Genomic DNA, 22,088 nt, shown 5'->3' with positions numbered 1-22,088 from the left:
CACTCATTCATACACAGCTGCCTCTTCTGAGGGAGACTGCCAAAGTAGAAACATGAAAGGCACCCTGTGTTCAGCACCCTGTGTTCATCTCCTCTTTGATGCAGAAGAGGCTCTTGAAGGCCAACTATTGTTTGCTCGGTCCTTCCATCTTTGGTTAACCCTTTCGGTGCTACAGACTTTGGACAGTGTGTACAACCATATTCAAGCAGTCTTCCGTGCCAACTGGTACTCAAAGCCTAGATACGTAAGGGTTAAGCTGGATTTGCACTCGAGAAAGCACTGATCACGAGATGGGCCCAGAGAAGCTCTCACCTCATAGACCTCAGTGGTGATGAATTCCACGAAGTCCGCCTCCTCGTTACTCCTGGCCGAGGCCATGTTGGCAAATGTGGTCAGCAGATATATGACCTCCGACATAGGCATGTTGAGCAGTTTGCTGCTAAACATCTCCTTCTTAGCAGCATCTTGATGGGCAGGAAACAAAAACAAACACTGGATGTCATCTCTCTACATTTTCAATGAAGTATATCTACATCTCCTTCATAAAGTTGTTCTGTGATATGAAGTGATTATAAGGTTCTCCCACATATTCATTAGTAATGCACTGTATGGTAAGCTAATTGTGAAGTACAATATTTTTCATTCTTTAAAATACAAAGAAGGGAGTCTTTTATTTTCTCTACACATTACAATTCAACAAAATGGTGGGAGCTGTCATTCGAAGTTCATCAGTCCTTTACAATGACTTAGAATTGTTTTCCTTTTTATATTTTTTCACCCAAGTATTCTAAATCTAACCATGCATTTATCATCTCCTAAACTTATTTACACTTTGCTTCATTATATCATGTGAGTACTCCTGTAGTCTGTAGTCTGTATCTTCTTCCATCATCTTTATGCAATACTGCTGCAAACTGTGAATCCAGCTGCCATACACACATTATCTACTCATCACTCCTTCTCTTCAGCCATATCCATAAATCAACTAACTGCCAACCAAGTGTTCAATCCTACAATCAAACCAGTTCCATACCTGCCAACATTTCAAGATGAAATATCTTACTCGTGGATTGCAAAAATCTTATTTTATATGCAAACTGAAGTTAAAAATCTTACTTTGGGTCAAATCTTCAGAAAATACACATGAAAGGTATATCTAAATATTTTTTTAAAATCTGATTTCTCTGACAGAAAATCTGATTTTGCTATTTTTAATGTAAAAAATCTTACTGAATCTGATAAAATCTTACTAGTTGGCAAGTATGCAGTTCCCTGTCCATCATAAAACCAAACCCACTACTCTGTCATCATAAAGTCTGCTCATCGTTCCATCAGTACATGGATTTTCATCATGACATGAAGAGGATGATCACTCAAATTATCCCTTACCCGATAGATCCCACTTGTATTCCTCCAGCTGGGCCCTCCTGCTCGCATTAATGGATGAAGACGAGTTCAACTCTCCCTTGCTGGAGTGATGCAGAAACCACAGCAACCGCCACATCATGTGGGGTGAAAGACAAGAGTACGGCATGTCTGCCAGGAATTGCCAGGTGCCCAGTCTGAAGAGAAATGAGGACATTGACACAGTTCCGAGAAGACAATGAAAACATCACCTCTGATAACAAAGTTACAAGAGTTAAGTAATGCCGCAAGTTGAACTCAATACATGTCTTCATCTGTTTTACAACCAGGCATACATTCATTTGTTCTTCATATCAGCTCATGCTAATTTTATTGGTTCTTCACCTCTCTTCAATGTCAACTCACTGTGCACCAAGCAGTTTACATTGGAAATGACTGATTACCTCACCCTGCAAATGACATCGCCTTTTACCATCATCTCTTTCCTCATTCCCCACATAGGCAAGGTCAATACTGCTATTCATGATTTTGATGCACAGAACTGCATACCATGATTTCTTTACAAACGTCATGTTTAACTCACAAAGGACAGCAAGCATCTTTTTCTCACTTTATCATCACATTAACCTCACTACAGACTAATAGAAACATTGACCAGTCATGGTTTCATCAGCAAATTGCTTGCCCCATAAGGACATTAGCATAAATGACTTTGGATCTTACTATTAATTTATTAGCGCTATTGATAGACTTGACTTTTGCAGCGCTACCAGGGAAAGATATGCAAGAGCTCAGAAAGTTCATTACTGGCAAATGAACCCCTTTTGGGCGTTCACTGACTCTGTTGGTGGTAGTAAAACAAGCTAGTATCATACTGACTCGTGTTCCCTTTGAAAATGGCACAGTATGCTGATGTGCCAGGCGCAAATAACAATAGTCGTCACATTGATCCACTTTCGGTATCCGTTGTGGGGATAATATGATTTTCTTGTAGTGTAACATACAATACATCCCAGATTTTCATGGTGTAAGATACAATACATTCCAGATTTTCATGGAATTTTTTTCTTCTTAATGCTAAAAGTAGGGGTGTGCCTTATATATGAAATATTATGGTACAAATGTATATATTCAGATGAAAAGGTATGTAAGATGAAATGATAAAGTCACTGCCTCATGAGTCTTCTACATTAAGAAAAAGTACAAAGTTTTGCATAGCCCTCATTGACATCAAGACCACAGCCCCTCCCAAAAACCTCACCTCGGCGAACTCATGATGCACTGTACTGCCCTGAAGAACATCTCGTCCACCTCCAGCTGAATCTGCTGCAGCGAGATCACCTTCTCTGGGTCGTCGGAGGGGAGGGTTGCGTCCTCTGCATCGCCGCATACCTCGGATCTCCAAGAGTGGTAGTTGGTCCACTGGTTGGCTACATATTGCACGGTGTGTCTGCACGGTAGGATAAAACACACAATAGCATTTGTTTATCACTCCTACTACAGATGAAGTCGCTGGAAATTTTTGTATACAAGTCCAATTTCCTGCTGTCCTACATCCATGAGAACACACTCATGTGCCATTCCCTGTTGCTTTTAACCCTAATACTACTGAGAAAGGGGGCACTATGCAAACTGTCAAACACATATTTTGTAATAATAATAATAATAATAATTGATATGATTTATATAGCGCCAAATCCACTCTGCAGATTGCTCTAGGCGCAGAAGGAAGAGAAAGTGAAGGAGATAAAAACATACAATATCAAATACATGTAATGAATAATCAAATTGAGGCTTTAAACAAGTGAGTTTTTAGACTGCCTTTAAAAGAGTCTGATGATGAACAATTTTTCACGGCTGAAGGTAAGTTATTCCATAAGGTGGGAGCAGCATGGCCAAAGGCACGTGTGCCCCATATTGTAGTGAATCTTGGAATTATCAGAGAACCGGAGCTGGATGAGCGTAGAGATCTAGCAGGGATGTAATTATGGAGTAAGTCAATGTTATACTGAGGAGCAGCGCCCTGAATGCAATGAAAAGTCAGAAGTAAAATCTTAAAAAGAGAGAAAACCGTCTGTATTCACAGGAGGTGACAGTTCAATACGTTCATCACTAGACAAGCTACGAACTATTCAAAGCCTATTTGGGGCTCAAGTGTCATACCTGATAAGCCGCCCGATCCTCTTCACGAACTGCCTGTAGCGGGAGCGGTTGAAGGTGCTGAGACCCGAGCGGAAGATGTCGATGAGGGTGGAGCTGAAGGCAACCAGCCTCAGCATGTCTTGGCTCTCCACCTGTTCGATGCTGTACGCCCTGTCAGCTGTCAAACATTGACGAGGGAAAAGGCAAATGTTTCAATACCGAAGTCATCCAGATTTACAGTGAGCTCCCATTATGACAGAGTCCTTGGGGCCAGCACTTTTCTTCTGTTATATTGAAATTTCATTATAACCGAACAAAAAAACAATAAAAACATAGAGCAGATAATGTTGCGGCCTAAATTTTTACCTCGTTGTAACCGGAAATTTGTTTTTAACTGTGTTCATTCTAACGGGAGTGCACTGTATACTATCTTGAACTTGGCCACAATTCAGTTTTGATCCACCTGAATAGAAGTCTACATAAATGCATCAATGCTCACTAATTATCTATAATCTACAAAGAGAATATGGAAAAAAAAATTGATAACAATGATTATGTTAAGACTGTACTTACTAAACAAACAATGGGAAGAAAAAAATACAAGCAACGACCACAGTATTGTATACGTAAACAGCCCAGTTGAGGAATAAGCCAGTGACACTTTGCATTTTTTTAATTCACAGTAATTCATTAAATGACACCACAAAGAAAAATCTATTTGAATCTGTGTTAAAAAGAAAACCAATGATTGATATACTGAGCAACAGAGAATCACAAACTTTAGAAATCCTGATGCATGTTTTTCGTTTGTTTAAAAACTGCATGAAATGGCCAAAAACTGGAATATTTAGGTAAATGACCTGTTGACCCCTATTTTCTCCATGATTTTACTGCTCTATAGTAGCATATGTAGCACAGATGGCCCGCAAACCTGTGGAATCCACCCGGAGAATGTGGCTGAACATTTCAGTGAAGGGGAACTGGGCAAAGAGCTCCACAAGATCACCCTCATTTAGCAGCAAGGAGTGAGATGACTCCTCCTAGAGGAAAACAGGATACAGAGAACCAACATTTGATCTTATCTGATTTTGGAAGATTTCATCACTGCATTTTTTTTTTTTTTTTACAAACAAGCACACATAAAGACATTCATGCTCTGATACAAAGGGAATGCTATGAGAGGAAATGTTACAAAAACACAGAAAATCATACGTAATTGTGACAGCACGAATCAATTTGTAAAACACAAATTATATGAAATTTCATACTCTTGAAATCAAAAGAAGTGGGGGGATCGATATAATTCAAATCAAACCAAAATAAAGTTTGTTGCCAATCTTGACAGACTAAACCACACACAGGAAGCGTTTCACTTCAGGGCATTGCACCTTATGCCTTATTACAGAAGTGGGACGTTCTCAGCTGGACATATGTGCATCATTCTCACTCTGTAGGCAGCATTCTTCAATTGTAATCCTATGGCCTCATTAACAGGCTACATATACATGTACATGTAGGAGAGATGTGATTGGGGGGGGGGGGGAATGTTTTGCTCAAAGCTGCTGATGTGGTGTAGGCTTAAAGCCATTTTCCACCTCTTGCTAATCTCAACCATACGGTCATATCATATATTTTAATTGCTCCTACGCAGACATATTGCAGCTTCTCTTTTTTCCCTGAATCATGAGGTACACCTTAATTGAAATCACAATGAATAATACCAACATAACATTGCACTTAACACGAATATGCTAAGGTAACACAGGAGTACATTTCAGCAACATCAAACAGCACTGTAAATGGAGTGCACACAAATCCCCCATGTTTTTTGCATCAATTATTCACAACAAAAAGGCTCCTGACAGATTTTTCATCTGTATCACAGGAGTGAAATATACCAAAAGTAAATCACATAAAATCAAATTTCTGTCTTAATATGAGTAAACAAGAATATTTCCAAAATGCAAATTGCTCATCAGATCTACATGTATACTACAGAAAATGAGGTCATGACTAAACTCACATCTTCGGCATCGACATCTTCATCGACAAGCGTCCAGTTGATGGTGGCATCACTGTTTGCTGACGAGGGGCTCGCAGACAAGACGGTCATTTTCGCCAGGTATTCCTCTCGGTAGCTGCAAGTGATAATATATGCACTGGTGAGGTAATCTATAGTATCATCCATATTCATAACAGAGATTCCTGAACACACACACAGTCATAATATTCATCACCATGTAGGCAGGACTGCACACTAACCCATTTTTTCTACTGGTCCGACCTGTCTGTTGGACCAGTAGGTACCCAGTGTTTCCACGTTTTACTGGTCTATTCCTGAAAAAAAATTACTGGTCCAACAGTGATTTTTACTCATCAGGGACCGTTGGACCAGTGTCAGAGTGCAGCGTTGATGTAGGCATCATTTGATGGGTAGATTCGTGTGTTAGTTTACTGCTTCATTCATTTGCTTGTTTGGTTGGTTGTATGTCTACTCTTTTTTGATCCGAGATGGGGGAGAGGAGGGAACACATAGGAAAAAACATTCTTTAACAAAAATGTAGCCCTTCAAACATCACAATGAATTGTACATTGATATTCAAAAGTGAAGATGGCCATATCTTCACAAGACATGAAAAGCATAAATTGGCACATTCTAAAAAGTGATGAAATGGCTTCCACTGTTTTTCAGCGATTATTTGGATATCCTCTCTGACTCACCAAATTTCACCACAATCCAAATCTGGAATAAACCTAGTCCACTGCCAGTTTCACAGAAAGGACATACAACAGTAGGGGTACAGGTGGCTGTCTGCTCTAAAATAATACATGCCAACCACATGACGGTACACTCGTCACACATAAAGGAGACTTCCCAATGATTTTAAGACTTTTGCAAATTGAACATTAATGAATTGGTTATACTGGGTACAGAGTTTCTGAATTTATAGTATTTGGGATGAGGAATAAGAATGTTTTCAAAATTGATGACACATCACAAGGAATGAGGATGGTGACATCGCAGCTTCACATAAGAATGCATGATTGGGTGCCCAAGGAAGCAAAACAAAAGAAAGCATGCATAAATTCTACACAGGCGGACTTGTTGAACAAGTGGAATTGTAATTGAATTACAATGCTACATGACCCAGGGATATGTGAGCCTCCTATGTCATCATCCTTGTTCAGTGTATTATGCTCTGGGTTTTTAGAGTATAGGTTTCCCTGCTGAAGGATCAAAATAAATTCCACATATCTATACATTCCATATATACTATCCATTCATGTACTACATGATGTGCAATTATATAAATCCTCTCGAGTGTCCCTTTAACAAACATTTCATGCCTCAGTTCCTCAATATTATAGATGCCACAAGCTCTCTTAAGGTCAAACAACTTAAAATAGCAAATAGCTCTCTTCAGGTCAAACAACTTAAACGAGCACAGACATGCTTACCAAGCAAAATGGTCATTCTTAGCTCCGTAATACTTACCGAACTGGACTCATGAGGGTGGACAGCATGACGACGAAGTGGTCGAGGAGGTGCGATGCCACAAATCCTTGTGACCTCCGACCTCCAGTGCCCGAGGTGGTCGCCACATTTTCCATGTGCAACAGCTGGGTTTCTTGGCCACTTCCTCGCATTGGTGGAGGAGAGGCGACCTAATGGTATCAGATGATGGTAGTAGACAATGTGTTAATAGTAATATAATTATATCCTGCAGTGGGAGCTCAAGTGATAATGATCACAAGGAAGTACCTTAACCCTTTCTATGCCGGGGACTTTGGACAGTGTATACAACACTACAGGGTTGTTGTTGTTTTTTTTGTGCCAGTTGGCACTCAAAGCACAAAAAGGGTTAACCCTTGTAATACTGAGATTTGTTCACCGATTGCCACACTGGCTGGAATGCTTATAGTAGCACAGATGTCTGGAAACAAACTGTCCAAGAATGAAGACTAAGTACTGTACGAGCTGAAATTTTCGGGTACAGATATTTTCGCGAATTGCTACTTGGAGGACATTTTCGCATGTTGTTAATTTCGTAGTTGCAAAGGTCTAACTGAACTTACTTATTCGCGCGTTGTTATTTTCGCGTGCTGTTATTATCGCGGTTCACAGCCGATTCGCGAAATTCGCAAAAATAAAACCACCGCGAAAATTTCAGCTTGTACAGTGTGTAGTCCCCCAACCCCCCCCCCCAAAAAAAAAAAACAAGGAAAAGTAGAAATTACGTGGTGCGTAATATATGTCCCCGCCGGAAGTAGCATTTTGTAACAAAATGTGCAATATAGGTAAAAAATCAAGGTCAAAGGTCAAAAGTCAAAGAAGTCAAAGGTCAAAATTCTGTGTAGAAGTTTTGAAGCCCTCACCTAGTGCCATCATATAAAGCAAATGAAATCGAAATTGGTTAGAAATGGCGAAGGAGTAGCATTTTGTAGCCAGTGTACAATATAGGTCAAAAATCAAGGTCAAAGGTCAAAGAAGACAAAGGTCAAAATTCTGTGTAGAAGTTTTGAAGCCCTCAACTAGTGCCATCACATAAAGCAAATGGAATCGAAATTGGTTAGAAATGGCGAAGGAGTAGCATTTTGTAGCCAATGTACAATATAGGTCAAAAATCAAGGTCAAAGGTCAAAGAAGACAAAGGTCAAAATTCTGTGTAGAAGTTTTGAAGCCCTCACCTAGTGCTATCACATAAAGCAAACGGAATCGAAATCGGGTTAGAAATGGCGAAGGAGTAGCATTTTGTAGCAAAATGCACAATATAGGTCAAAAATCAAGGTCAAAGGTCAAAGAAGTCAAAGGTCAAAATTCTGTGTAGAAGTTTTGAAGCCCTCAACTAGTGCCATCATATAAAGCAAACGGAATCGAAATCGGGTTAGAAATGGCGAAGGAGTAGCATTTTGTAGCAAAATGTACAATATAGGTAAAAAATCAAGGTCAAAGGTCAAAGAAGTCAAAGGTCAAAATTCTGTGTAGAAGTTTTGAAGCCCTCACCTAGTGCCATCACATAAAGCAAACGGAATCGAAATCAAGTTAGAAATGGCGAAGGAGTAGCATTTTGTAGCAAAATGTACAATATAGGTCAAAGGTCAAGGTCAAAGGTCACAACTGAAATTCTGTGTAGAAATTTTAAAGCTCCCATGTAGTGCTATCATATAAAGCAAACAGAATCAAAATTGGCTCATAAATGACAGAGAAGTAGCAAATTGAACATTTTGATCACACACGGACGCACACACGGACGGACGCACGGACGGACGCACGGACGGACGGACGCACAGACACACACACGTACGGAGCCCGTTTCATTGTCCCCTGCTCGAACTCGTTCGGCGGGGACAAAAAACTGTTGTGTCATTATAGCCCTCCTTGTGAAGAAAAAAAAAACCCAGCATTTTTACCTTTCCTGCAATAGACGTGTCTAGTAACACAATTTGAGGAAAAAAAAAAAACAGAATCTTACATGAAACCTGCAGTATTTTTGGCAACAAACAGTACAATATGATGCCAAAAAAGTAACAGTTGGTATTTCTGTCAGAGGATCTTACACATGCTCCTATTCCTACCTGGAGGAATGCAGCTGCCCAATCCCCGATACCAGGGGGGCACCTCAGGAGATGGTTGAAAATGAAGAGGTGGTCCTCTAGGGTGGCTACTCGGAGGAGCACGGACACCTGCAATACAAACCATGGGGTAAGAAATGTCCAATCAATAATTAAGGGGAGTTTGTCACCCCCGTGTGTCCATGGTTCATCTTTGTCAAGTTTTACACTACTACTTTGCTTCAATATAGCCATTGTCAAATATCAAACAGAGGATGTTACATCCTCCTCAAAAACATGGAGTACACATTCATATAATGTTTGATATCAAATAATTTCATATCATTTTCATGGCAAAGTTTTAACCCTATTTTGACCGCAGGGGCGGGGGGGAAGGTCAAATTGACCCACCCCCTCGACATTTCGCACTACGATTCTGCAACGCGCAAAGATTTTACCGCGTTGTTTCACAACATTTTTCATTGAAGTCTCCCGCATATTTTGAGACCAAATTTGCGACGTTCGGGTACGCCGTTCTGAAGTTATGTAATGTTTTGCACATGCATGTCAACCCGAAAACAGCTCAAATTCATGAAATCGTGTGCAAATCCAATGCAAATTGTGGGTTTTTTTTTGGTTAAATTGATATAAATTATGATTATTTCAACTTTTAACGATTAAAATTAATCAATTCTAATGTAGATAAGCTTGAAAAAGTGCCTGCAACAAATTTTGGCAAAAAACGATAGAAAAACAAAAAGGTCGAAAAACAATAAAATACATAAGAAATTAACAAAACAATAAAAAACAAAAGGAACTAATTTTGATTGTGCTATTTTTTTTTTGATTGAAAATTGTTGGATGTGTCTTGAGGAACTCTGACACAAAAATTTAGCAATCCTTCAGTCTTTTTAATGGAGTTATAGGTGAAAATATGATTTCATGCATAAATTTGCATAATTAATTCACTAAAAATAGAAAGCCAATATCTTTATATTGTATGACCATGTAATCTTGTAGTTGACATCCAGTATCTTCAGGCAAAATTTTGCAGCCAGATCGCGCGATTGGCGGCCGAGATCTGAAGGGAGGGGGGGGGGGTAGGGGGTCAAATTGACCCCCCAGTAAAAACTTGGTCTCAAATAGCCCAGTTAAGATAGGGTTAAGAGTAACGTAAACGTTTCTTTTTGTGCACTTAGGACTCATTATTTTTGTATATGTTATAACCCAGGTAGATAAAAACTATGACAACATGAAAATGAAATTATTTCTAACCGGTAATCTACTAATTTCACAACAATAATTCAATGTTGTAAGTATGATTACAGTGTATATATTTTGAAACCATATATACAGAAGCAAAAGATCAGCTTTATTTTCCATGCTCAAAAGATCCCAATAAAATCTTTTCAGCATGGAAGGCAATGCCAAAAATTAATTCAAACTCTGACTTTTTGAGTTGCCATGCTGAAGCAGATCAGCCATACTTTACAACATTACACATACAATGTGAGCGCTATCACTTTAAAAACTACCATCCTCTACTTTATTTGACAATTTTACCAAAGCTACATCTACAGTAAGGATGACCTCACCATTCTCCGCAGCCATGATCTTGAGAGCTCGACAAACTCCAAGTCAGAAACGGGCTTTCTCTGGAATGCGAAGAGGACCGATATACACTGCTTCAGTCGGGCGATGTCGGCCTGCGCGGTGCTAGAATGAACATCAGTGAGGTGGGCTGACAAAGAAACAAACATGACAGGCAAGTCTTTTAAAAAGAATGAGCAAAGGAAGTCGATGATAAAATCATCACATGTAATGGACATAGGAAGTTCCTCCCAAAAATAAAGTGCCATGCATCGATAAACCAATTCAGTAATCTGCAACTCTGTTTGTGTCTGTATCTCTATTCATGTCATCGGTAAATCAATCTACATACATAGACAGGGGCAACAATGTGCCTCAGTCCAACAGGAACGCCATTTGTGGAGACAATGCCATGCCGGGGGGGGGGGGGGGGGGGGGGGGGACAAAGCTTGTCTGGTCAAGCAAAACCAATGCTTTGTCAAAGACAAACATCTTTACCCGTTATTGGCATAGAACTGCTGATCCCTCTGAATAGGTGTGAGCGATTTAACAGCTGATGTATGTAGCACTCGATCTGCAGACGAGACAGCTGGGCAGTGTATGTGACCAGCGCGTATGTCCCGTGAATGTGCTCTCGCAGTTTGTCGAGAGCGTGCTCTAGCGCGTGCATCTTGTCTTCCTGGTACTCAACTGTCGTAAACGTGTGCGTCGCCTTCACATTGACGTCGTCTTGACACTGACCCTGCCATATCACAAAGGCAAAGAGAATTACACATTTCACATGTTTTGTTTATTTTCTGATGTATCTGAGATGCTATCCACATGAAAATCAATACAAAATGACACTTTCAAAACATTTACAATACCAGGGATGATAACACACTATAAGAGCTTTGAATTCTCACAACATATTCATCAGTCTACAATCCCTTATACAAATACCATATTATACAAATGATGCACAGGATAGAGTGCGTTAGTGGAGGCATATAGTGCACTCGAGGGTATTTACAATTGTGAAACATGCACGAGGCCAAGCCGAGTGCATGTTGCACTACATTGTAAATACCCGAGAGTGAGCTACGCCTCCACTAACGCCACGAAATAATCCTGTGCATCATTTGTTTTATAAAATGGGTCGAAAATTCGAAAACTAACAGCATTTTCCAGCGTTTTTCACGTACCTTTGTGGGTCAAGACGTCCGAAGATGTTCGTCCCAAACATTTACGCACGTCGCACTCGGAAATCCCGCACATACAGTATAAGTATGATGGGGGGTTGGGTTTCCGGTTTCCGGAAGTTCCCGCATGAAAACTTACTTATTTTACATAGAATATGCACCCTTTACCTTAAAGGGGATGGCTAGTAACTGATCAATGGAAATCAGTGGGAATCTGGAGGATGATTGTTCCAATCCTTGTGGGATTCATTCAAGAGTACATTATATATCTATTGTTGTGTGAAAATTATTCGCTTCAGAATGGTCTCATATTCAAGTAATGTGCAGTTTAATGTTTCCAGGTTAGCGTCCCTGGTCAGTGACGGGGCATTAATCTGCACATTACTTGAATATGAGACCGTTCTGAAGCAAATAATTTTCACACAACAGTAGATATATAATGTACTCTTAAATGAATCCCACAAGGATTGAAACAATCATCCCTCAGCATTCCCACTGATTCCCACTGATCGGTTACTAGCCATCCCCTTTAAAGACTTGATACAGACTCCACATATAGGCCTACTAGACAACATACTCTGAAAATGGCATGAGAATTAACCTGCTAAATCGTTGGATTTGCCCTTCAAAGTGACTCCATGTACGCGTCTGGTCCCACAACGCTTGGTCTACTGTACTGTACAAAGTGTACGTATATAAGAGTATACGTACGCCACACATGTTATGCACAAGGGAAGAAAGGCCGGCCGGCCGGCATCGGCCCGAACTAGAAGTTGTTTACAGGATTGACAGCGCGTACTGTATGTATGCATGCAATTCAAAGGAGCCGCCGCGCGCACAGACGATCGGCAATAGGATTTAACCATGGTGGTTATTCTAGTCCCATCGCAGTGCGATGGGACTAGAATAACCAAAGCACACGTGGCTCATTTCAGCGCTTCCTATTGGCTACATTCTTGAACCCATTTTATAAAACATTGTCAAATGCACCTGTATTTGCATAAAGTACATTGTAGCAGTCTATTTATGATAAATATACAAGAAATGCAAACAAATACAATGAATACAAAAATGCAGGGAATTTGTCTGTCCTGCAGGTAAGGTTGTGAATACATCTGTCTAAAGACACAAATAGGTGTCCCAATTAGCCACATGAATACAGCAACACAAACATGCTAAATTCCCGATAAAGGAAATACATGTAGCAAGCACCTTGTCGCAAAAATACAATTTTACCATTCGCCTTAGATGGACATTAAAGACAAGTTTGATAGGATTAGCACATCATGCTACAAATCAAACAAACAAATAAACAAACAAACAAAAAACAAACAAACAAACATTCCGTACCTTGACTGGCACTTCTGTCTCCCGAAAGCTCCAAATCTCATCTTGACTTCTTGTGTACACCTCCCGAAACCCAGCAATCTCTGCCTTGATCGTCCCCACATTCAGTCTGGCCCTCAGGTAGTTGTTGACCAACTCGTAGAATTCATGTTTGTCCACATAGTTCCCCTACACAAAACACAGGCCGGAGGTGAGAGCCAGCTTCATCTTTATTATTGCAATCACTAGCAAGTGTGTTATGCTAACTTTATATGCACAAAGTAATACACAGATCACATTGTCAGGCTGTGTTTCACAATGGGACGGGGAAAGAAATCCAATCGGTACTGTAATAGAAGAGAACTTTTAAAGTGGAAGACCTTCGAGCCTCAAGAGCTGCCTCAATCTAGGCAGAGTTTCGTTGCATTGTTCCAGCTTACAATAGCTGAACTATTCACTGTGCTGCACCTTCGTATGCAATTTTAGACAGATGAGAATTTTCACTGGCATTCTACTTTCTCCTTATTTCTTTTTGACTTTTAAATTGTTCAATGAATAACCTACTACAACAAACATGTAATCACACACACACACACACACACATACACACACAACCACATAGAACTACATCCTCACCTTGACAAAACTCTCCACAAACGCATCCTGAGTGGCAAGCATGCTGTTGGAGTAGTAATACCGTAATTCCAGCCTGCTCATTGGCTGCATGGACTCCGGAGGCCACATCCCAGTCCTGAGCCAACCGGAAATAAGCCTGGGCTCCACCCTCTTTACCGCCCCCCTGGTCTCCTCGGCTTGTGATGGCTCCTCCTCCCTGGTTTGTTCCCTGGCTGCCACAGCAGAGAGAGGATCCTCCTCAGCTGACACAAGGATCAGAGGAGCAGTTCCTGTTGCCTTGGCAACTGCATCTTCACTTGACATTTGCTCCCGTTGCTCCTCGGTAACTGAAGCAAGAGCTGTTGCTTCTATAGGGGGAGCAGAGGCTCCTGAAGTGACATCATCTTCGACTGGTGGGGCTGTTGCTTGTCCTGATGATAGACAACAAGCTTTTGAATAGAGTGTGACTAACTTCAACAGGTAGCTGTGACCTGATTACTGTATACGCTATATATTTCGCGTGGGTTTTATTTTCGCGAATTTCGCGAGTTGGAAGCTATTCGCGAAATTAACAACACGCGAAAATATTACCTTCCAAAATGAATCACTTGCCTTGATGATACGAACATTTCAGTACTATACCATGTCACGGCTTACCGAACAGACCATACTGGCTAAGCTTGTTTACGCACGTCCACGTCTCTAATACGAATACTGTAGAGAGCCAATCCATTATCGCAAGGGGACCACTCGTCAGAAATCTAGCGCGATGGACTTAACCACTTCAAAAATGTTGAATTCTAACGTACTAGTTCGCAGAGTTTGGTAAGTTTTTTCATGCAGTGTATAACTAGTATCATTCTTATTTGCTAGAAAGTTGAAAATTCACACTTTCTTTGCCACTTCATATTTTCTCTGGTCCCCCAATCACGAATTTAACCACTCGCGAAAATGTGTGACAGCGGCAATTTGCGAAAATTTATGTACGCGAAAATTATAGCGTATACAGTACTTTCTAAACACTTATAATGTACTGCAAAATTTGACTAAGCACTGATGCTTCCAATGATGCAATTACTGTCAAATAATAGATTAAATCAAATAAGGAAGTATGACAATACATACATGTAAAACAATACCAGTTTCACTGAATTATTATTTGTAGTGTAAACGAAAATATGAACTCTCAACCCACCATAAATTACTACAACATTCCCGCAAAAATGTATGATGTATTTAAGCATGTACATATCGAGCATGGTGTGTGATAACACAGTTAAGTAGGCATACGATTTGGCATGCCTACTGTATTGTGTGAATGGATGCACTAACTTCTTCCTAACAATGCAGGGGCCGCGGAAGCGGGGCTGGGGGGCCCCCCCCCCCCACACTTTTGGTTCGTCAAAAAGAAAAAAAATATCGGAAAAAAAAAAAAAAATCGAAAAAAAATCACAACACTCATGAATTTCAATTCCCAAAGATTCCGCCCTTAGATTCTTCCCGTCTAAGCGGGGGGGGGGTCTTGACCTTGCCACCCCCCCGGTCCCGCCCCCCCACACTTAACAACATTCCGCGGCCCCTGCAATGAGCGACTGATTCTGATTTCTCCATCCACTGCTATTGGTATTCCACGATAACAAATTTATCTGCTCCTGAAACTGTCAGGATGTCCCGATTTGCACAAAATTAGACTTGTTAAATATATGGCATATTCCTCTTAAGTGTGTGGTTATCTGTGTGCTCTGCTATGGTAATCTAGAACACATAATGACTGATTGATTGATAGCACTTTCCAAACATTATTTCAATGTCACTGGAGAAAGCATATTGCTGCACCATAAAACCAGTTAATTGACTACGCTCCTAAGCAATGTGGCAATGAATTGTCAATCAGTAATTTGATGGCTGCAGCCTTTATACCACTGGCACACTCAGGGAGGTGAGACGTCCCACCTCCCTGGTACACTTTAGCTGAGCCAGTGACCTTTCTGTAGCACATGAGCCATGTTACACATCAATGTACAACATACAATGATCTTTCAACTTTCACTCCTTTTTTTTCCTCATATTTTCCGTACACTCAATATATAGACCTGATGAAAATGATGATGGCACTACTAAACATGATGACTAAACATGATACTAAAAATAATAGGGAGCTTTAGATTTTAGATGCACGGACGTTCAGAAGGAAAAAAACATGTTCTGAGCGTGCACAGAAGCGCGCGTCAAGTCGATCTATTTTTAGCTTGCGTCGCCTGAGTTGTTTACTACACGTACTGGGCTATTTTTACGTCCGCACAGTTTGCAACGTAGAGAACTACTTCATGTACCGATCATATGGGGGCGCGATTTTATTTTTTATACGTTGCGTCCCAGCATAATCTAAAGCTACTTTTCAACGCGACGCAAGGGAGATGAGAACGTCCAGCGCACTCGTCGTCTAAAACGTCCGCGCGTCAAAATCTAAAGTTCCCTAATAACAGAACATGTTTCCCTGGGTGATTACAATATCTAACACATGTCTCAACGAAATTATTTGCTGAAAATTGGGAAATAAAAAAAAAAAAGTTTTACACAGCTACTTTGTTCAAACTCTGTCAAATGCTATAAACTGAGCATGTGCTTATGTAGGGAGAAAATGAGGTCATGAATCAAACTATGGATAGCAAAATACATACAATGTACATTGTCGATCTTTTAAATCAGTCTTCACTTTTCTGATAAAACACCACATCAAAAAGTAAATTCTATATTGACTTTGAAATTTAATAAATATTTTTGAACTTTACTGACCAAAATCCTTATGAAAGTACAGCATGCTTTAAAACTTACACCAATGCATGCAGGTGTACAATTGTATGTGTATCAAGAAAAGCAATGAACTGAAACAGGACTCTCGTGTGGGTGTTTGTATATCACATGGTAGAAATCGGGTATGGATTTAATTTGCTGTAAGTGTACAGGTGAAGTTACTACAGTATACAAAGTATTTTGTTATGTGTGGGAGTGGTACTGCAGTATGCAATGCTAGGAACCTCCACTATCAATCAAACAATGATATTTTTCTCAAATTTTTAAGTGTATGTTGATTACTGGATTCTCTGTTTTTTCAGGTGATCCAAGTAGACAAATATTTAGCACTCACAAGTACTGAATTGATCAACCACAATGCGCAAAAGCTTTCATTTTGTTGATGTAAAGTTGTTGGGTTTTTTTTTCCGGTGAATCTTGAAATGCAAATTGAACAGTCAAATTTTCTCAAAGGGTTGAAAGTTCTACAAAGTGTATAGTGTCATCTTTTAGCATGACTGGCTCCCACCTGCCACAAAAGTCTATAAATTCCAGCCAAACTATTTTATAGTATCATGGCATAAACTGAATTCAGCCATAAAGTAGATTTGGGGTAGATGGGGGGGGGGGGGGGGGGAGGGAGAAGGGGGAGGGGGGAGGAGGGTCAATGAAGCAAACATTTGAAATAGATTCACGTACCCACACAGGGCATAGGGCATCATGACACTTTAGGTGGTTGCCTCTGTTATTAAACTAGAGCATCTCTTTGTCTTGTGCACTCAACCATTCAGGGATTGTGTGCATTTGTATGTACTCATAGCATGTGACTACCTAGGTATTACATCAACTCTAAAAATAGTGTTTCAAATCCCACTGCTTTCACCAAAGTCAACAAGAGTTAGAAGAAATTTTTTAAATCTGTTTAAAAGAAAGAAAAGAGCAAAGATAATCTGTTTCGTATTACAGGAAACCATAATAATGTTTATATGGTTTTCTCTCATGGATAGCTGGATACTACTAGTCATTCTCCATCTAGGCTTTTATATACAAAGTCTTCAAAAATGAATACTTTATGAACAGATTGTCAGATTTTCCTCAAACTTTCACTGATGAATTCTACTAATATTGCTGCAATCACTCAGTCCATATGTAGAATATATTTGGGTTTCATTCCCCTTTAAAAATGACATAAAAATGAATCGACTGACCTGCTGAAGATGCTGACTGGTCAACGGAATTTTCCCTGGACAATGAGAGTATTTCAAACTCCTCTAGACTCTGCCCACCTAGAGACTTTGGTCCCTCCTCACCTTCAGGCACCAGCTCCTCAAACTGACCATCCTTGTCGGTCGGTACGTCACCCGCTGAGACCGCTCCGTCATGGTTGGCATCAATGAGTTCCTCCGGTGCAGCATCTGCCGAGACAGCTTCTCCATCTGATGGGCATAGAGTCCCGCTGTGACCAACACCCTGTTCCTCCTGTACTCTGTCTTCCACAATTTCTCCTACATTAGTTTCACTTTCTGCAGTCACTGAGCCTTCCGGAGGCACAACCACTTCTTCTGTGGTGTCGCCAGCTGCAGTTTCATACCCCTCTACGCCAACAAGAGATTCGCTCGCTTCTTGAAATTCTTCTTCTTCCTCCTCGTCTCTATCACAGACCTTAGCATCTAGTGACCCACCACTATCTTTTACATCCCCACTGCCACTGCAGTGGTCTCCCGGTGGCTTTTCAACATCATCACTCTCTCCTCCCTTTGCTTGGACTGATGTCTGACCATCAGCACCATCTGCTTCCAATCCAGACGATGTCCCTTCGTGAGTTGTTTGAGGTTCACTGTCCACCACCACATCTGCATTAGCATCCTTGTCGGCAGTTTGGGAAGATTCCTCCTTCTCACCAACCTTTGTCCGAGCAGCAGGGACAGTTTCGTCTTCAGCTTGGGAAACGACGGAAGCATCCGCCTCCAAATCACGCTCTGTAGCTCCTACATCTTGTTCTGCATCCCTTTGCTCTTGATCAGCGGTCAGTCCTATCTTGGAGTCCAGTGGGGATTCATCAAGCGGAGTGGCAGCTACCGTCTTACTCTTGGAAGCCTATGAAAAGGAATTATAGCATTACAAAGATTTTACAAGAGAAAATTAAACATCAATTTTTGCACACTTAAAATTCACATTCCACTTCATTGAGCTTTGGAAATTCACACAGAGGTACCAAGTAATTGTACTAATACAGAATATAATGCTCCATGCAAAAAGTAACAGGGGTTTATCAATTACTTTATCACAAGGAACTGTGCCTGATGAGCAAGATTGCAATGTGTGCCTCTCTAATTAATAGTATTGTACAGCTGTGATGGTTAACTTAAAGTTCCTACTGGAAAGACTTGAACTACTGTATATGCAAAATATTTAGCAAGTCTAATTTCTTCCTTACAATTTGGCAAATGGTTAAATACGAAAAAAATTTGATACTGACATATGTTAAGGGTAGCAATTATTCCCCCTGCTTTCTGAAAGCGGTTAGTCAAGTGCTCTTTCATAATGTTAGGAAAGTAAATTTTTGTTGAATTTTCTTTAAGTTTATATTGTTGTCCACTCATACATCATAACCCGCTCTAGTAGTCTCCTCATCCAAGACTTTAAAAATTCATAACTTTTGCATCGATTGTCTGATTTTCCTCAAACTTTCACTGATTACTGCTTTCACTCAATCCACATTGCTCTTTGGGTTTGCTTTCCCTTTAAGTTACATGTAACTTTCCAATAACTTCACATCATGTTAGATTGAACACTCTAATTTGTTAAGTGTTGGGTAACAACTGAAATATTTGTTCTAACCTTCTTCTTTGTTCTCTTCTTCGGTCGAACCGCTTCAGCCATCATGAAACTGTGAGTGTGCGCTGTGCTCTAGCAGCATTTGTCTGTGATAGGATGATAGTAAATTTATTGAGCTATCAAATTGATATGGCGATTGGTGTGGACTGGTGCAGTAACACTTGCACTTCGTACTAGAAATGTGGGGGGTATTCTGGAAATCGAATCGAGATTTACAAAATCTAGATCCTCTAAAGTCCTAGTTCCAATGACTGTCCCAATCTGATTGACTCCACACCACTGCCACACTAGATCGCCAATTACGTAGCTAGTCCGTCGACAACAAAACGTTCATCTATTCACAGTCGACAATCTGCATGACACCCATGCACCCTCCCGCTCGTCAATCCAGAGGCAGCTCCAGTTCTGGCTTGCTTGCTGAAACTCAAGTTTTTTGTCACAAGATATGCTGTTGTTTAGGTGAGAATTCTGTCAGCTCAAATCTCTGGTTGCGTCGTGGCTGCAACCCTAACTGTTACACATCACTATTGTCAGTGATCACCCCCATTCACAAAACAAGTTTCGGTTTGTACGCACGTAGTAACACTGGCAAACTACTGGTAAACTACTGTGTGGGAGTTGTGGCTCTGCCGCCTGCACATTACCAGTACCCTCGAACAACTTCGTTGTGATGCCATTCACAGCATTCATTACACAGTACAGCATGCAGTAGGCCTGGAGAGAGTGCCCGTGCCGTGGGAACATACTCAGCATTTCCCCGTGTCCGTGTCCGTGTCCGTAGTGTAGGTTCGCATCGGTGTTGCACGGAGCTAGCTCACGGCGGACGAGCGCTTTGCGATGTACATGTAGTGACTTATCAGAGCGCGTGACCCTTATGAGTGGGAGAGTATTTTTATATTCCTTGTTGAAATATATATTCAAAATATATTGATGATTTTGTAAATAAGGTAAATTTATGAATTAAGATTTAAAATATTCACACGGGAATTTGATGATAATCTGTGATTTTTATTAATTACATACATGTTTGGTCAGTATGTTTACAAATTGGCAAATTAATATTGTAAACAAATTAAGGGAAATCCCCTGCATTTTGCAAACGGGTATTTTGATGGGAGACTGTATCTTCATTACAGTCTTCTTCTGTTTTTCTTCTTCTTCTTCTTCTTGATGGCTAGTAACTTCGGGAAAATGGCTAGCAGCTTCGGGAACGATCTTCGGCAAACCCGTTAACTTGCACTTTGGAGTCTGAGTTTATAAAATAATACACTGTGTATTCATTCTAAGTACCTATCGACAGTATCTCCCTTACTATTGTAAATATTATGACGGGTATCCCCTAGTCCAAGTTGACCGAAAGATCGGTCTGTATCTGGTCGTCGGGGATATGTTCCGTGGAGACTCCGTCTGGCTTCACGGATCCCCACGTATACGGAGGAGAGCGATAACGTCAAAAATAAAAGACTCCTCCGGACAGACGGATCTTTCTGTTTAACGTCCAAGATGAAGACCCTCCGAAATGTTACTATTTCGATCCTGCGCTGATGTAAGGATGATTGGTTGTAATTCTTATCTTCATTTTTCTATAATGACTATCACTTTCATGGATGATACTCGAGTTATAGTCGATCAGTTACCACGTCCGTCGAGAAAAAGACTCGTTGCGCTTGGTTTGTAATTCTCTAGTATATAGACGTGCGAAGTCTTTTCGCACGGCGGGACTGTTTGAAAGTAATGATTCGATTTACTAGTATCTCGGTAACAGGGGAAATTATAAGAATATATCTGCAGCCCACGTGGGGATTTCACAAAACAAGTTGTTTTCGTAATTCTCGTGATGATTGACTGAAAAGATTCAGTGTAACACTAAACGTTTAGTTCAAGAGCATTAGGCCAAAATAGGCCTAAACCTGGACATTTCTGGTAACAAGCTGATTTTTTTCACGATAGATCCAGAAATATGTTTAGAATAATTGGGAACATATTAAAAACCCTCATAGATCCTCCTTGAGTGTTATCCGCAATCTAATATGGTGTCCAAAATGACCGCCATTTCCTGAAATTCTTCAAACTTTTCAACCAGGGAACCAAAATACAGAATTTGAAATAATGCATGTTTTGAACCATGAAGAACTCAATAAAATACATACTAAGAGATATTGATGCACACAAATACCGTAATCCAAGATGGCGTCCAAAATGGCCGACATTTCCTGAAATTCTTATAACCTTTCAACCAGGCAACCCAATACAAACTTTCTTATATGCTTTGAAACATGAAGAATTCAATAAAATACATATCAAGAGGTATTGACGTGCACAAGTACCCTAATCCAAGATGGCGTCCAAAATGGCCGCCATTTCCTGAAATTCTAGTAACCTTTCAACCAGGTAACCTGATACAAAATTCAAGTGTCTAAATATATGTTTTGAAACATGAAGAACTCAATAAAATACATATTAAGAGATGTTGACGCACACAAGTACCGTAATCCAAAATGGCGTCGAAAATTGCCGCCATTTCCTGAAATTCTTATAACCTTTCAACCAGGCAATCAAATACAAAATTTATGTGTCTAAATATATGTTTTGAAATATGAAGAACTCAATAAAATACATATTAAGAGATGTTGACGCACACAAGACGTGTAATCCAATACGGCGTCCAAAATGGCCGCCATTTCA

At 40.3% G+C, this 22,088-nt stretch overlaps 1 protein-coding gene across 1 annotated transcript in view; it reads right to left on the bottom strand.

The window, feature by feature from the left end:
• The window catches only part of LOC140238202 (ectopic P granules protein 5 homolog), a 58,760-nt gene extending 39,236 nt beyond the window's left edge, over positions 1-19,524 (bottom strand). The window contains exons 1-14 of the mRNA XM_072318139.1: positions 19,407-19,524; positions 17,774-18,662; positions 13,794-14,203; positions 13,182-13,346; positions 11,149-11,392; positions 10,656-10,801; positions 9,085-9,192; positions 7,004-7,173; positions 5,531-5,645; positions 4,439-4,547; positions 3,529-3,685; positions 2,627-2,815; positions 1,390-1,562; positions 313-464 (exon numbers count right to left, since the gene is read on the bottom strand). Of these exons, the coding sequence (XP_072174240.1) occupies positions 313-464; positions 1,390-1,562; positions 2,627-2,815; positions 3,529-3,685; positions 4,439-4,547; positions 5,531-5,645; positions 7,004-7,173; positions 9,085-9,192; positions 10,656-10,801; positions 11,149-11,392; positions 13,182-13,346; positions 13,794-14,203; positions 17,774-18,662; positions 19,407-19,451 (3,072 nt within the window). The 5' untranslated portion in view covers positions 19,452-19,524. The remainder of the gene's footprint in view (positions 1-312; positions 465-1,389; positions 1,563-2,626; positions 2,816-3,528; positions 3,686-4,438; positions 4,548-5,530; positions 5,646-7,003; positions 7,174-9,084; positions 9,193-10,655; positions 10,802-11,148; positions 11,393-13,181; positions 13,347-13,793; positions 14,204-17,773; positions 18,663-19,406) is intronic.
• Between the last annotated feature and the right edge of the window lie 2,564 nt (positions 19,525-22,088).

This window comes from Diadema setosum, chromosome 14, assembly GCF_964275005.1.
Source record: "Diadema setosum chromosome 14, eeDiaSeto1, whole genome shotgun sequence".
Classification (NCBI taxonomy): Eukaryota; Metazoa; Echinodermata; class Echinoidea; order Diadematoida; family Diadematidae; genus Diadema; species Diadema setosum.
Note: the sequence above shows the minus strand (reverse complement) of the source record. Positions and strands in the feature narration are given on the sequence as shown.